The 16,835-nt window shown below is 43.5% G+C and overlaps 1 protein-coding gene across 5 annotated transcripts in view; it reads left to right on the forward strand.

Annotated features, from left to right (window-relative positions):
- Ahcyl2 (adenosylhomocysteinase-like 2) overlaps positions 1–16,835 on the forward strand; it is a 149,757-nt gene that overhangs the window by 129,481 nt on the left and 3,441 nt on the right. For all 5 annotated transcript variants that reach the window (NM_001173510.2, XM_008762771.4, XM_063285981.1 and 2 more), the window contains 5 exons: positions 2,395–2,489; positions 10,410–10,508; positions 14,410–14,478; positions 14,583–14,661; positions 16,014–16,134. In NM_001173510.2, coding sequence (NP_001166981.2) covers positions 2,395–2,489; positions 10,410–10,508; positions 14,410–14,478; positions 14,583–14,661; positions 16,014–16,134 — 463 coding nt within the window. The remainder of the gene's footprint in view (positions 1–2,394; positions 2,490–10,409; positions 10,509–14,409; positions 14,479–14,582; positions 14,662–16,013; positions 16,135–16,835) is intronic.

Below are 16,835 nucleotides of genomic sequence, written 5' to 3' on the forward strand. Positions count from 1 at the left end.
CCTTAATAAATATCAGTACCTAAATTTGATTCCAAGAACCTGTAGAAAAAAGTCAAGCATGGGTGACTGGAGAGGTGGCTCAGTGGTTAAAGAATGCTTGTTGCTCTTACAAAGGACCCAGGTTCTATTCCTAGTACCTACGTGGTAGCTCACCACCATCCATAACTCCAGTTCCAGGTAATCTGACACTGTCTTCTAACTGTGGGAATCAGACATATAGGCAGTACACATGCATCATGCTGGCAAAACACTCATACACATTACATAAATCATCTTTTTAAAAAGCCAGGCACAGTGGTATGCACTTATAATTTCAGCACTGTGGAGTCAGAAACAGACAGAAACACTCTCGTCTTCTCTTTCACATTTTCCTGTTTAGAGCTCTGCCCAAGAATAGACCTTTAGGTCATCCCTGAAGGGAAGTTTCTCTCCATCCTTTATTGCTATTGTGTCTCTGCCTATCCTTAGCCTCCTCAGACATAGCTACAAGCTAGAGGAGCATAGGCCATGATGATAACATAAGCATGCTGAGTGCATGCTCCACCACTGAGCTCCATTCTCAGTCCTGCTGACTCTTGTTCATCCTAAAAGCAAATATTTGAGGTATGGTGGCACATGCCATTAATCCTAGCACTAGTGTTGTAGAGGCAGGAGGATTTTCTGAGTCTGAGGTCAGCCTGGTCTACATAGAGCTACATAGTGAGACCCTGCCCCCCCCCCCAAAAAAAAAACAAAAAAGCAAATATGCATCTGTATAGTCCCTATAAATTAAGACAGGGAAAAAACAAAATTCCTCATAGAATAAATGGTAGTGGTTTCATTAATTTTAAAACAGGTAGATTTTTAATTTTACGGATGAATGTTCAAAAAGGCTAGTTTCTCAGATTGAGAAACATTACAATTGTATATTAGAACCATAATCACAGGAATTCTGGTTTGCTTTTTATAATTCTCTTAAAGAGAGGAAATGAAATCCTTTATACTGGCAAGAACTGGGCACAGGGGCAGGACTATGAAGAGCTGTTCTGACTTTACCATCAGCCCATAGGTCCTCCCCTCCTCCCTGTGCTAAGGATTGAATGGACTTATCTTTAGTAGCCTAACTGGGGTGAGTCCCAGCTGTGCCTGTCACCAGTCCGTGTGCAGCTTTGTCTGTAGGTGTAGCTCAGGGCCTAAGGGTGATCCTCAGTGCCAAATGCAAAACTTAATGAGAAAGTCACAGGGTTGCACAGCTGTTACAACTTTTTGAGATAGAATTCATATAGCACACTGTTCACCATTGAACAGTGCACTAAAGACGTAGAGCATGCCGTCGTCTAATTCTACAATGTTATCATGCCCACAAGAAGCCCTTCATCATAAATGGTCACTTTCTGACATCCTTCACACACCTGCTGTAACTCTAAGAACCACTGATCTTTCTGTCTGTGCATGTAAAATGAGGTCATATACTGTGTAGTCCTTTGTGACTGGCCTCTTTTATTTAACATGATGCTTCCAGGTTCCATCCATGTAATAACATGTTAATATTTCCTCCTCTGTGTGTGCTGTCCCACACACTATCTTTTCTGATGAGCATACATAGATTTGAGTTGGCGTCACTTTGGGATGGTCATGATGCAGCTGCCGACAGTGAGTCCAGTCTTCCTGTGGACTTGCTTCCTTTTCTCTAGTCTGTGTAACCAGGAATAAAAATATTGTCATATTCTTTTATTATTAAAGGCAACTCTACCTTTAATGAGTTGCCAAACTATTTTTCAAAACAATAGAACTCTTGTACAGTTGTACCAGCAGTGCTTGAGGGTTCCAGCTTTTCTACATCCTCAACAACACTTTTATTATTGTATTTTTTATTATGGCTGTCCCAGTGAACATAAATTTAGATGGCTAGTGATACTCTCCATTCTTTCTGTGCTTTTTGGCCATTGATACCTTCATTAATCCTTTCAGATTATTTTTAATTGGATTATTTGTCTTTATTGCTGAGTTGTAAGAGTTCCCCTATGCATTTCTAATAGAAATCCCATTTCAGTGTTTGGTTTACAGAGATTTTGTTCCATTCACTAAGTTGTCTTTTAAACACTTCCTTAGTGAGGTCATTTATAGCAAGGACTTGTATGCCTATTGATATAGCCCAGTCTCTCTTTGTCCTCTGTTGTTTATGTTTAAAGTGATGTACAGCTGGAGACGGTCGCAGAACTTGAGGCCACAAGAATTCACTTGCATGTTCCTCTAACATTTCTGTTAAAAACTAAGAGTTTTTCTAGTTTTTGCTCTTAAGATATGATCCATATAGAATTTGTTTATATATATATAGATTGTGTGGCTTATATATTATATGATGTGGGGTCTAACTTCATTCCTTTTCATGTGTCTGTCTCTTCTGTTTTTAAGGGAACAAGAACGTGGTAACCAGAGAGCACTTGGACCGTATGAAGAATAGCTGCATCGTTTGTAACATGGGACATTCCAACACTGAGATTGATGTGGTAAGATCCTCACCAGCCACCTGGGACCCTTCTTGTTTTTCATTCATTCTCTCCTTCCCAAGTAACAAACCAGAAGAAGAAAAGGCCGGGGCATCAGTTAGTCTGAACATGAGTCATGAGTATTCTAGAACAGTTCATGTCTGTTCACTTTCCAGCCCTGTGACCTCTGCTTAGGGGCAAAATAAAGCTTTTTCACCAAAGTCATTTCAAATGATTGCCTCCATACACCCAAGCTTGATTACCTACTGATACTGTGAAACATTCCTTTCCATTTAAGAATTGGTAGCTGGATAAACTCAGTATGAATCAAAATGGAGTCAGTATTATGGGGATGTTTCCTTTGCATGAAGATAAGTAGGCTGGCCCATGGGAACACTCAAATGAGAGAGATTTGTGGGCTAGGATGCGTACATTGTCTTAGAATGGCTGTATCTATCAAACACTGCAGGTTTTTCTTTTCTCTCCTTTTCCCCTGGCCTAGGCCTCCCTTAACATATCTCTCAAATCACAGTGACGGTTCTAAGTTCCTCCTTCCATCCAGAGCCACTGTGTAACAGTGTATATTCTTAAACCTGGGACGGCTATTGCTGTGGTTCCACATCCGATTATACCCAACCAAACCTCTAATAAGTTATCCAAGTAGCAGTTAATAGAGGTGTTTCGTTTCCTCCGGACTTACCAAAGTATCTCTCAGTGTGACTTTGACTTTAGGTTTTTATGGCATTTTATGGCACGTCTGTCTTTCTCTGTGGGTAACTGGCTCAACCATAGCAGGCTTTCGTCTCACCGAGGGCTGCTGTGCTTGAGCTTCAGCATTCCAGGTAAGGACCAGCTGATGCTGAGAGCCTTGTTGGATAGATAATATTTCTTTTTAGCCCTGTGTTGTATTCTTTTGTTATTAGGAATATTTGGCCCGGGGTGTAGCTCCATGTTAGAGTGTTTGCCCCACATGCACAGGGCTCCAGGTTTAATCCCCACACCACAGCACCAGAAAGAAGGATGGAAGCAGCGGCAAGATGGCAAGATAGCCCCCAGAGCCTGTTGCTCTGGGGCCTGGGTGCGTGCAGCATCACTGCCTGTCACCGTAGTTTGCTTACAGTCACTAACGTGCTGAGAGTTGGTTCCTTGGCAGTGGCAGGGCCTCTTACATTCCAGTTATGTACCATGAGGGAAGGGGCACCTTTACTACATGGTCAAAGAGAAAGGGGGAAGACTTTCTCTCCAAAAGCACAGGAAGCTCTGCATAATGGATGCGGTCATCCTATTGTACACCTTTACTCTTACTCACTCCATGCCCTTGACTACTCTGGGAGACTTAGTCTTAACTTTAAACTGGGAAGTATAGATATTAAGTACACTGATCAGCTGATTCAAAATGAAACTTAAGCACAAAATGCAAGTATTTGAGCTGGTGTATGTGCCCACCTTTAATTCCAGCATTTAGAAGGCAGAGGCAGAGGCAGAGGCAGAGGCAGAGGCAGAGGCAGAGGCAGAGGCAGAGGCAGAGGCAGAGGCAGAGGCAGAGGCAGGTGGATCTCTGAGTTCAGGCCAGCACTGTCTACAGAATGAGTTCCAGGACAGCCATAGGAACAGAGAGAAACCATGTTTCAGAAAAACAAAACAAAACAAAAAAATTCAGGTGTATTGGCTCCAATAACTAGTTTTCCTGTTAAAGATGGGCTAGACATGAGTAATTCTAGAATAAAGGTCAAAGACCGTTTGCCTTCGATCGCAAATATTATTGTGTGGTTGCTCTATGCCTGCTGCACATAGGTTCCTACTTCATAGAGTTTATGCTTAAGTGAGAAGGAGAACTAAGCATAGTAAGTAAAGTTCTAAAGAGGAGAGAGGAGTAGATTATGGCAGAGAGGATGGAGAACTAGGCTGCTCTTTAAACAGTGGAGCTGAGGTGGAAAGGGTCAGGCATGTGGACCTCTCGGTGAGGGGCACTATAAGCAGCAGCCGTAGCTGGTCCACATGTCCTGAGGCAGACGGAGCCCTGCTCTGTTTGAGGGGTGAAAGGAGGCTGATGTAGATGGCACAGTGAGCACAAGACGGGAAAGGAAGATGAGGTCTGAGAGGTAACAGGCCAGACCCTTTAGACGGCCTAACAGCCCATGCTAAGAAACAGTGATATTCTGAGAAGCGGAGCCATTGGAGGGTTTTGGTGGTGGTGGTGGTGGTGGTGGTGGTGGTGGTGGTGGTGGTGGTGGTGGTGATGGTGGTGGTGATGGTGGTGGTGGTGGTGGTGGTGATGGTGGTGGTGATGGTGGTGGTGGTGATGGTGATGGTGGTGATGGTGGTGGTGGTGATGGTGATGGTGGTGATGATGGTGATAATGATGGTGGTGATGGTGGTGGTGGTGATGATGGTGGTAATGATGGTGATGATGGTGGTGGTGGTGATGATGGTGGTGGTGATGGTGGTGGTGATGGTGGTGATGGTGGTGGTGATGGTGGTGATGATGGTGATGATGGTGGTGGTGATTTGTTGTTTTTGTGTGTGTGTGTGTGTGTTGTTGTTGTTGCTGTTGTTGTTGTTGTTGCTTTCAGCTTTATACGATCATGATTTTAATCAAGGGCTGTAATTTGAGGATATTCAGGTTTTTGAAATTTTAGACTTTAGGGGATATTTCTTTTTTAGAAACTCAACATTCATTGTCAGGATATTGGATATTTTTATTTACATTTCAAATGTTATTCCCTTTCCCAGTTTCCCATCCATAAGCCCCCTATCCCATCCCCCTCCCCCTTCTTCCATGAGGGTGTTCCCCCTCCCCAACCACCCCCCTCCTTCCCACCCTGACATTCCCCTACACTGGGGTGTCCAGCCTTGGAGGAACCAAGGGCTTCTCCTCCCATTGGTGCCCAACAAGGCCATCCTCTGCTACACATGCAGCTGGAGCCATGGGTCTGTCCATGTTTACTCTTTAGATGGTAGTTTAATCCCTGAGAGCTCTGGTTGGTTGGCATTGTTGTTTTCATGGGGTTGCAAACCCCTTCAGCTCCTTCAATCCTTTCTCTAATTCCTCCAATGGGGACCCTGTTCTCAGTTCAATGGTTGGCTGCGAGCATTCGCCTCTCAGGAGACAGCTATATCAGGCTCCTGTCAGCATGCATTTCTTGGCTTCATCAATATTGTCTAGTTTTGGTGGCTGTATGTATATGGGCTGGATCCCCAGGTGGGGCAGGCTTTCTGGCTTAGTTTTAATATGATGACTTTTACTTTAAAAGGATCACCCTGGATGTTGAAACTAGGCTTGGTTTTGCCATTATTGCTATATAGACCCCATATTTGCTACATCTGGAGCCAAGAGACACCTCCCTCTTTTCTTTGACTTCGTTGTGTCATAAGGAATGGTCCAGAAAAGATGCTGATCAGAGGGCTTTTGAAAGTTAAATTAGTGTGTGATGGTACTGTCAGAGAGCATGTAAAACAAAATTTAAAGTAGATTGCTGGGAATTCGAGGCCAGTCGGGGCTGCATAATAAGATCCTAACTCCAGACAGACAGACAGAGAGAGAGAGAGAGAGAGAGAGAGAGAGAGAGAGAGAGAGAGAGCTCGAGCGCGAGCAAACTCAGCCAATAATTAGAACCAGGATATTCATTCATTATCTAGCAAGTGTATGCTGAATATTCAGCCTGCTCTGTACTGACTTTTAATTAGATGAAGTAAAAGCATTGAGCCACGTCTTGCTGCTCATGGAGTTTATATTCTTGTGGGAAATGGATAATAAATAAGTCAACAGTTATCATCTGTATTCTATTGAATGAAAACGCAAGAGGAGGGTGTTGGGAGCACTCTTCTAATTGAAATGGTCAAGGAAAGTATTTTTGTGGATAGAATGTTGGGGTGGGGAAGGCTGAATGAGAGAAAAAGCAAGACATGTGAGTGAGTACTCTGTATTCAGAGGAAACGGCCCAGCAGGAGCGCTCAGTGGTAGAGCACTTGTCTGGGATGAATGCACACAGTCCTGGGTTCTGCCTCACCATTGCAAAGAGGAAACAAAACAAAACAAGACGGCTCAGCAGGTATGGGCAGGCGCTTGGCAGCTAAGCCTGGAGACCTGAGATGAAGCGAGAAGCAATTCCTGTACATCCATGATCCTCTGACCTCCACACACACATGTGAGTGCCGACATATCCACAGAGACTAATAAGTAGATCAGTAAATACATAAATATAAATTGTTTAAAGATTAAGTCTGGCGACAGTAGCAGAGTGAACAAGACAGAGGCAGCCCAAGGAGGCGCTGAGTAAGGCAGAGCTCTGTGGACCATGGTCACTAGAGTTTTACCTAAGTAGAAAAGAGGCTCCTGGACAAATTTGAACAAATAAATAACAAAATGTATCTGAAGTATATTTTTTATAAACCAGTCTGGCTTTTGTGTAAAGAAAACCCTCTGGGCTTGAGTAGGCATGGGGACAGCAGGAAGCTTTGAGAGGTGAAGGTGCTGGCTTGGTTCAGTGGTAAACAGTAGAGTTGATAAGACTCCATGTTGTAAGCGGTGGAATTTGCTAAGTCAGCTAGATGTAAAATGTGAGGAAAGGAGTGAGTCTCTGTAAGTCACCCAATGTCTCTGTGTAGAATTATTTGGTAAATATTCATCCAGATAGATAACTTATCTTTTGTAACCTAAACTTAGAGAAGAAAGTCTCTATGTAACATTTATCCAGTTAGATTTGTATTGTTTTGTATTTGAGCCAGGGTCTCTCTCTGTGAAGACTCAGAGATCCACCTGCTGGCTAGCCAGAGAGTTTTGTGATCATAATTTAGAATAAATCTTAGTACTTGGAGGTTGAGGAGTAGGATGGGGTTGAAGCCTGCTTGGGCTACCTAGAGAGCCCCAGTCTTGAGGGCTGGGAGTGCAGTAAGCCCCTGACTGTATCTCTCCTCTCCCAAAAATTACTTAGGTTTTTCTTTTCCTCTTTGGGTAGGAATTTTTGGTTTTACCTAACTTTGAAATATTGCTTGCTGTATATTTCAGGAAAGAATAGGTCATGAAAAATGTTAGTCATTTAGAAAGCTGTAATTTTTTTTCCTGAAAAATATGAATTCGGTGAACTCTAGAGACTGCTGTAGGCTACTTGATGGCCAACTCCTCCTTTTCCGTATCTCCTGTCTCACATGGAAGGAAGGCCTCTGTGATCGCCAGCCTCACAGTTCACGTGATGAAGCATTATATACACATGCTCTCAGGGCCGTTCTCTAACCAAAGAATTATTTAACTAAGGCTTGCTATTGATTCTGTTTTAAAGGACTGGAACCACAGCTGTGCTCCCTGCAGGGTGGGAGTGGGGGCAGGGGGATGCTATGCACTGTTCGGAATCATGTAGAATCAGTATGTGTAGGCATAATACAGTTACAGGGGAACGTGCCTACAGTTGGAGCCGGCATCTGCATAAGCAACCCTCTTCCTGGTAGAGTGACCAGTGCACAGTTTAGTGCCCCCACCCCACTGCCCTTATAAAGTGGTAGTTCTACATATTGAACCCCAAAGCACATGTTTACCACTGACCTCCTTCCCTCAGTTGGTCGATTTTAAGAGCTGTTCTTGTCCTGGCCATAGGGTAGGAAAGGAGCACACCTGCCAAATAGACATCTCCACAGGGAGGACATGGACCCTCCCTGAGAGTGCTGGAGATAAGTTAACCAAGTATTTTTTTTTCTTCTTTTTTTCTTTTTCTTCGGAGCTGGGGACCAAACCCAGGGCCTTGCGTTTGCTAGGCAAGCACTCTACCACTGAGCTAAATCCCCAACCCCACCAAGTATTTTTTTAAACCTCCTTTTAAATGACATCAAGGGGTTTTGCCTGTATTGCAGCCATCCCTGTACCTTTTACTGTACTGCCTCGTCTCAGCACTGTTTTCCTACGTTCGAAACAGCTGCCCCTTCCTTGATTCCAGCATGTTCTTCCCAAGGAGCACTTCCTAAGATGGCGGACTCTGGGTATCATGTTGTCAGTTCTTTGTCACCAGGATGGCTTTTCCTCGGGAAGAGTAATGTTAGGAAACGACAAAATTCTGAACTAGTAAACATCTCTCTCAATGTAAAATGCATGTGTTGCCACAGAGCTGTGTGCTTTGGCCAGAAGGTGGCCATACTCCTCCATATGATAATTTCAAAGGCTAAAGGATATATTTTGTATTTATCCTTAACTTTTTCAGTTGTCTGCTGGCTTCAATTAGTTTATCTCTGTTCATGTCATTTACTTGTAACTTTTTTAATCTGTGGTGCTAGGTAAGAACCGCATCACTGAGCCACAGTTCAAACTTCTGTCGTTGTGGCCTCTGCTGATTATGGTCATCATCTTTACTATCTCATCCTCCTGTTCTCCTTTTCCTCCTCCTCTTTGTCTTCCTGTTCTGTCCTAATGCATTACATAAACCCAGTGGAATTGATGTACTTGGCCATTCCCTGTCAGTCTGTGCTTATTTGCTAGCATGAGTAATGTTAGAATGACCAATCTTCATTTGGTTTTGCTTATTAAGATACAATATAGCCTAGGCTGGCCTTGAGCCCTTGATTCTCCTTTACCTCCCAAGTGCTGGAATTAAGGGCTTGTACCACTACACCTGGTTTATATTAAAATTCCTAGGTGCTTAAATTCTTGACTTGAATAAATATTTGTCATAGGAGTCTAAAAATTAAACTAATTGATAAAAATCAGCTATCTATAACATTTGGGTAGTTATTGCCAAATAGTTCTTTAGAATGGTTGAATCCATTTATGAAACTTAATCTCAAACTTTGCATTTCCAACATATCTAATAAAGACATGATGATCCAGAGCATGAATCAGTGCAGCTCTGAGTACTCTAAAATATAATTATATGTCTTCTTGCATTATTCAATTGTTATTTCCAGGGAGGGGGAGAATGATTTTCTAAACATTAAGTGGGCACCCCATTGTATGTCTGGAGAGAATTTGGAAATGTAAAAATGAAATGATACTGGGTACTGTCTGTGCAGAAAGGGCTCACAGTCTTGTCTCAGCGTTTGTCCTTTATCACAGTGCCTAGAATTGCTGTGTAACTGAGCTGTTCCTCTCGTCTGAGGTCTAGTATTGGGCAGTGTATTTTTACCAGTATTTCCAGTTGTACCAGATGAATACGATTGGGTAGTTTGGGAATATGGACTCCCTTTCTGTTTCAGCCATTGCTTGTTGAAGAAGGAGGTAGTTGTCTAAGTCTGCACAGCCTGTGCCTGTCATTCCATTGCTGCTGATAATGAACTTTCCTTCTATTCTCTGAATATACAATACACAGAAGTGGAAAGAGGGTGAGCCACTGGGCGCTTTACTCTACCACTTGCACTCCTCTGAAAGCTACCTCACATTGACACTTAGGGCACAGAGCTTCTGTAGGGTAAACCAGCCTTTGAGCAGGTGCAAACCGGGACTTTGGGCCATGGGGGCAGAACCATGGTCCCCAGCATGCTCTTCAGGGCGTTCAGCCTTCTCCAGCTAATCCACTTGGCTCTGGTCTGCCTTTCTCTCCTCAGCACTTATGTATTCAGTTTGCACCGTATGAATCTGCACTCGTTTGCATGTTGCTTTGTATTTCCTTCTCACATATGTATTGTTTTGTGTCCCCAACTAAAATGTGAGCTTTCTGAAGGCAGAAACCATGCCTTTGGTTTCTTTTGTATTTCCCATAGCACCTTTTACTGTGCTCAGCAGAGAGTGGGCGCACAGTATATGTTGTGGAATGACCTCCTGAGTGATCCCTCCCTGGCTGGGCCTAAGATTAAATTCCCTGAAATGGAACAGTCCTAACCAACCCAGGACAGGTATTCTCCATCTGGCATGTTGGTTGCTTCTTTTGACTTGCTATTTAAAATGGCTCCCTTCAACTTCTTTCTGTCCCCAATGTGGGGGACTTGTCCCAGCTAATGATGCTCTCACTGTGTGTGTTCCAGGCCAGCCTGCGGACCCCAGAACTGACCTGGGAGAGAGTAAGATCCCAAGTTGACCATGTGATATGGCCTGATGGCAAGAGGATAGTACTGCTGGCAGAGGTAAGACCAAGGCAGCTGACAAGCAACTCCACTGACAGCACTGCTCCCCTCCCAACCCAGTGTTCCCTGATCCTTTCAACTCTGTCTCTTAAGCACAAGTTTAACTACTTTACCAATGGATTTTACTTGTAATTGTGAAAGGTCTTTTCATTCAGCAATTAAGAACCTATTCTGGTTCCTCACTTTCACCAATTATCCTGTCTCCATGTCACTCTGCAGGTTGAGTCAGATGATGACTATTATTACTGTTGAAGGAGTTAGCAGATAGTCAGTGCAGCTCAGAGAGAGAACGTCTTTTGTGGGTTTAATCAGTAAGCAAAGTAGATATTCCTGGCTGTAACTCAGGCTGTCTTTGGTAAGCTTTGGGGAGTCGTGTCTTTGCTGCTAGTGTCTCTATTTTAGTGTCTTTTGAACTGATGAACTGAGCCAGATATGTAGCAGGTACCCAGCTTTTTCTGTTAATGTTGCTTGATGGATAGTTCCCCGTCCTGTTCATCTAGCTCACACATGTGCACATGCTCACACATGTACACATGCTCACACATGTACACATGCTAGGCAAGAACGCCACCACTGAGCTACGCTCTCCAACACTGAGCTGTGCACTCCACCGAGCTATAGATTTCCAGCCCTTTGGGGGCTGGGGGTGGGATAGCTTGTACATGTTACCTTTGTGCTTGTGGAGTCAGAGGACAACTTGCAAGAGTAAGTTCTCTCCACCATGTGGGTCTCAGGGATCAAAAGCTGGTCCTCAGCTTGGCAGGCAATAGTTACCCTTACCTGCTGAGCCACCTCACTGGTCCTCATACTTAGTCTTGACTTTCAACCCTTGTAGCCTTTATCTCTGTCCTACCATTTTCCTGCAGTGAAGCCTCTGCCCACCTACCCTGGGATTCCTGGGTGCTGGTGATGCTTCTTTTCCCATGAAGCTTTTTCTTTTAAGCAAAGGCCCTAAATAACAAGGGGATAAAAAGACTTTTCCTAGGTTTCAGTTTCCTTTGGTTTTGTTTCTTGTTGTCAAAGAAACCAAGTATGAAAATGTAAACAACATCTTAGGTAGGGACACATGGCCAACTTTACATGCCCTTACTGTTCTTTTTATCTTTTGTCCTCATTTAGCTGACATTCTTGAATGCTTTAGGGCATGTCTGGGAAGGCGTGTGTATAGCTCGGAGAAGAACAGGTTGTTAAATGTTTATTAATAGCCTTGACGTCACCCCTGTCTGGCAACATTTCTAAACTGCCCTGGGAGGTCCCTCTTAGCAATTTTGGTGATAAAAGCCACGACTAAAGGTGTTTTTGGCTATATAGCTGAGCAAAAACAGTAGTCAGGCTTCCTAGGAAGCAAAGCAAGAAAAGACAGCATGGGGCAGGGTTTAGCTCTCTTACTGTCTTCACTGTCCACTCAGATGTCAAGGCTCCCTGCCCCTGGAGCAGAGAAACAAACAGAAGCACAAAAATCATCACAGCTTCCTAAATCCATAGTTGTCTCCCTCCCAGCCTGGAGAGATTGACCCTTGCCCTCACTGCTCCTTTCCTAAGACAGTCAAAAGAATGCCAACCCTCAGAAGAAGGGTTATTTTGCTACAAAGAATGGGAAAATTGAGAGAAATACAAGCCTTTGCACAATCATCAGTTTCCTATGACTGTCTTTATTCCTTTTTATATAGTCCCAGAAATTGTTTAGAACATTTATCAGATTTTCAGTGCCGTCATTTGGATATTTCCAAAGAAGACATGCAAATGGCCAACAGACAAAGGGGAAAATGTTCAGCATCACTAATCATCCAGAAAATGGAAATTAAGCCACAGTGAGGTATCACCTCATCCCAGTAAGAATTTCCATTATCAAAGAAATAAAAGATAAATTATGAAAAACAGGATGAGCTCCTCAAAAACTTAACAACAAAGCTATTGTGTGTTCCCATAATCCTATTGTTATACATCACAAGAAAGCAAATCAGCTTATCAGATACATGCACTCCCTTCCTCGTTGTAGGCTGTTCACATGAGCCTGGGAATGGGACTGACTGACAGACATGTGGTACATGCAGTGGATACTGTTTTACCATAAAGTAAATTCCTGTCATTTGTTAATGTGCAGTAATGTTAAGTGAAGTCAGCCAGGCATAAACAAGTAATGCATATTCTCAATCCTGTGTGAGCTAAAAACATTGGTTATGCAGCCAGAAGTGGTGGTGCATACCTGTTGTCTTGGTACTCAGGTGATAGAGACAGAATTAGGAGTTCAAGATCAGCTTTGGCTATCTTGTAAGACTGAAGACAGCTTGGGGTACATAATAAGACTATCATCACCAAAAGGAAAGGTTAAATCTACCGTGATTTATAATACCAAATAAATATAAATCAATAAGAGAATGCCCATGTAAGCCAGAATAGTGCTATCCAGTGAATTTATGAGCCTTTTGTTCAATACACTGATCTCATAGAAGTTATGAGAAGAATGACTATTGGTAAGCCAGGCATAGTAGAACATTTCTATAATCTCAACAATTCAGGAGGCTTAAGCAGGAGAATTGTGAATTATAGGCCAGCTTGCAGTTACATAATGAGTCACACACACACACACACACACACACACACACACACACACGATTGCCAGGGTTTGAACTGTGGGTGGTTGGGGTTTGGCATAGGCTGATCAGTGGATGCTGAGTTTTAGGTAGCTGGGAATGTAGATAGTTCTGGCATACGTCAGCATCCTGTGACTATAGGTTAACTGTTATGTGCTGGAGATTTTTTTTTTTTTTTGGTTCTTTTTTTCGGAGCTGGGGACTGAACCCAGGGCCTTGCGCTTGCTAGGCAAGCGCTCTACCACTGAGCTAAATCCCCAACCCCATGTGCTGGAGATTTTTAAAAGTTGGAAGAAAGGATTTAAAAATGATGTGTTTTGAGAAAATAGATATATGTACTCTTGTATTGAAACATTACATGGTATCCTATAAGTAGTATAATTTTTGCTTTGATATATCAGTTAAAAAAATAGATTTTGGGGGCTGGAGAGATGGCTCAGTGGTTAAGAGCACTGACTGCTCTTCCCGAGGTTGTGAGTTCAATTCCCAGCAACCACATGATGGCTCACAACCATCTGTAATGGGATCTGATGCCCTCTTCTGGTGTCTGAAGACAGAGAGAGTGTACTTGTGTACATTAAATAAATAAATATTTTTAAAATACATTTTGGATAAAAATCTTAAAACATTTAAAATATGGTGGCTCATGACTTTGATGCCAGCACTTGGGAGGCAAAGGCAGAAGGATATCTGAGTTTGAGGCCAACTTGGGCTACATAACAAGTTTCTAGGACAGCCAAAGCTATACAGAGAGACAGACAGACAGACAGAAAGAAAGAGGAAATAAAATGAATTGAAAAGAATATCAATTAATTATTTTGTGAGTGCCTGCTTTGTCTAGCAATCTCAGTTGGGAAGAAGTTGGAAGTTGGTTGTCATTCATCCATCATTCTTCAGAGGCCACTAAGGGTCTGGTCTTAGGGTTTCTATTTCTACACAAACATCATGACCAAGATGCAAGTTGGGGAGGAAAAGGTTTATTCAGCTTACACTTTCCACATTGCTGTTCATCACCAAAGGACATCAGGACAGGAACTCACACAGGGTAAGAACCTGGAGGCAGGAGTGGATGCAGAAGCCACGGAGGGATGTTACTTACTTGCTTGATTCCCTGGCATGCTCAGCTTGCTTCCTTATAGAATCCTGGACTCCCAGCCCACCCTACTGATCACTGAGAAAATGCCTTACAGCTGGATCTCATAGAGGCGTTTCCTCTATGATAACTCTCCAGCTTGTGTCAAGCTGACACATAAAACCAGACAGTACCGGTCCTAATGCCCTTTCTTCCCTTTACTTTTGATCACCAGGGCCGTCTGCTGAATCTCAGCTGCTCCACAGTGCCTACCTTTGTGCTCTCAATCACCGCTACCACTCAGGTGAGCTCTGCAGTGGAACACTAGTGGGCTGAAGAGGGCCCTCAGAGAAGCCAGCTGTCACAGCTTTGAAAGGCGAATCAGCATCCATGTTTCTGCTCTTTTAGGCTCTCGCCTTGATAGAACTTTACAACGCTCCTGAGGGTCGCTATAAGCAAGATGTGTACCTGCTGCCCAAGAAGATGGGTAAGTTATCCTTTCTTCCCCACTCTTACCAAATTAGTTCACTGTCTGAAGCTCGGAGGTATTAACTTCCTGTGCTGTGGGCAGGGAGGGGAGGGAAGAAAATATATCTTTGTCCTATAAATTAGGAGCTGGGACTCTAGACTCTAGTCCAAGGTCGTTTGTGTACTTTCATAAATGTTTTTCTAGGGAGGGTCTTGCATTTTGCTGTGGTTTGGAATATCTACTGAGAATGATTTTGTTAGGGCCTGTCGCATTGCTTCACTTGTATGCTGGGAGACAGGGCCTCACGATGTAGTCAAGGCTGGCATCGAATGCACTCCTGTTTCCTGTCTGGGATGACAACATGTGCCTGGCCTACCAATTGAGTTTTAAAGATTTTCTATTTTAAGGCATCATGAATGTAAAAATCTAAAAGGAGGGGGAAGGTACACCCCCCCCCCCAAATATCTCTGGCCTTGTGATATATGGCTTGTTGCAGTTCTAAGATGCTATAGCCTCTTCTTTTAAGGGCTTTAGGTTCCTGATGAGAGTTAATTATGTGGGTGATGGCTATAATAGAAACACTAAACTATCTTAAAGCTTTAAAGAGCCTATCTCAGGCACCGAGGTGACACATTGTATTTATAAACTCAGGAAATAAATCAGCTCTGGTTTTGCTGTTACAAGTAGCTATATTCCCTTTAATACAGTTTGGTTGGGTTTGGTATGGAGGTATAGGTCTTTAATCCCAGTACCCAGGAGGCAGAGGCATGTGACCCTCTGTGAGTTCAAGGACAGCCTAGTCTACATAGTATGTTTCAGGACAGCCAGGGTTACATAAAGAAATCCTGTCTCAAAAAAACCAAAACAATAACAAAAACCAAACAGTAAAAAAACGACCAGAGATTGGAAGGGTGTGAAATGAATTAAATGAATAGAGCAGTCCATATTCTCTCTGTATGTGTAATGAAGCCGTGAGTGCAGGGTAGTCAAAGGATGTAGAATTACCTACACAAAGCATACATTTCTACACCCTCCCCCCATTCCCATGGGTGTTAGGGTTTCTAGAACATATACATAGTGTTTCTAGTGTAGTGTAGTGTAGTGTAGATAGCAAGGCAAAACTAGAGGTTGAGTTTCCCATTTTTAAGTCTGGTGCTTCTTTTCTGGAGAAAAGGCTTTAGAGTAGGGAGAGTTACTGGAAGTTGAAGCTAAAGGCAATCATTCCTTAGAGCTGAGGACCTAAGAGCAAAACTCAACCATTTTCCCATCACCTCCAAGAGCTAGAGCATGTCTTCCAGTGTTTTAGCCTAGCTTGAGGAGAACAGCCAGATAGGAAACGTGAATGCTTATCCCATCTGTGGTCTTTTTAGATGAGTATGTGGCAAGCCTACACCTGCCCACCTTTGATGCCCACCTGACAGAGCTGACAGACGAGCAAGCCAAGTATCTGGGACTCAACAAGAATGGACCCTTCAAGCCTAATTACTACAGGTGCCTTGGGCCCCCCCAAAATCAGAGGAGGCTGGGCAGTGACGAGCTCCCCAGAGTACAGCTGACCCTTGCATCTTTTCCACATCCCTTTACATGAGCTCAGAAAACCAGCACATTTCTTCCATGTTTCCCACCTCAGACTACTCTGAGATCTGCTTTAAACATCAGTGTCCTCCGCCCCCCTGCCCAGAGCCCCATAAATACTAGCCTTTTAAAATTACGTTTTTGTTATTTATTTTATGATTGTGTGTGGAGGTGGAGGTGGGTGTATGCCTTAGTCAAGGTTTCTATTCCTGCACAAAATATCATGACCAAGTTGGGGAGGAAAGGGTTTATTCAGCTTACACTTCCACATTGCTGTTCATCACCAAAGGAAGTCAGGACAGGAACTCAAGCAGGTCAGGGAGCAGGAGCTGCCGCAGAGGCCACGGAGGGATGCTTCTTACTGGCTTGCTTCCCCTGGCTTGCTCAGCTTGCTCTTTTATAGAACCCAAGACCACCAGCCCAGGGATGGCAAGACCCACAATGGGCTGGGTCCTCCCTCCTTGATCACTAACTGAGAAAATGCCTTACAGCTGGATCTCATGGAGGTATTTCCCCAAAGGAGGCTCCTTTCTCTGTGATAACCCCAGCTTGTGTCGAGTTGGCACACAGAACCAGCCAGTACACTTCATGTTCACGATGCATGTGTCCTGGTTGCA

The sequence above is a fragment of the Rattus norvegicus genome, chromosome 4 (assembly GCF_036323735.1).
Source record: "Rattus norvegicus strain BN/NHsdMcwi chromosome 4, GRCr8, whole genome shotgun sequence".
Lineage (NCBI taxonomy): Eukaryota > Metazoa > Chordata > Mammalia > Rodentia > Muridae > Rattus > Rattus norvegicus.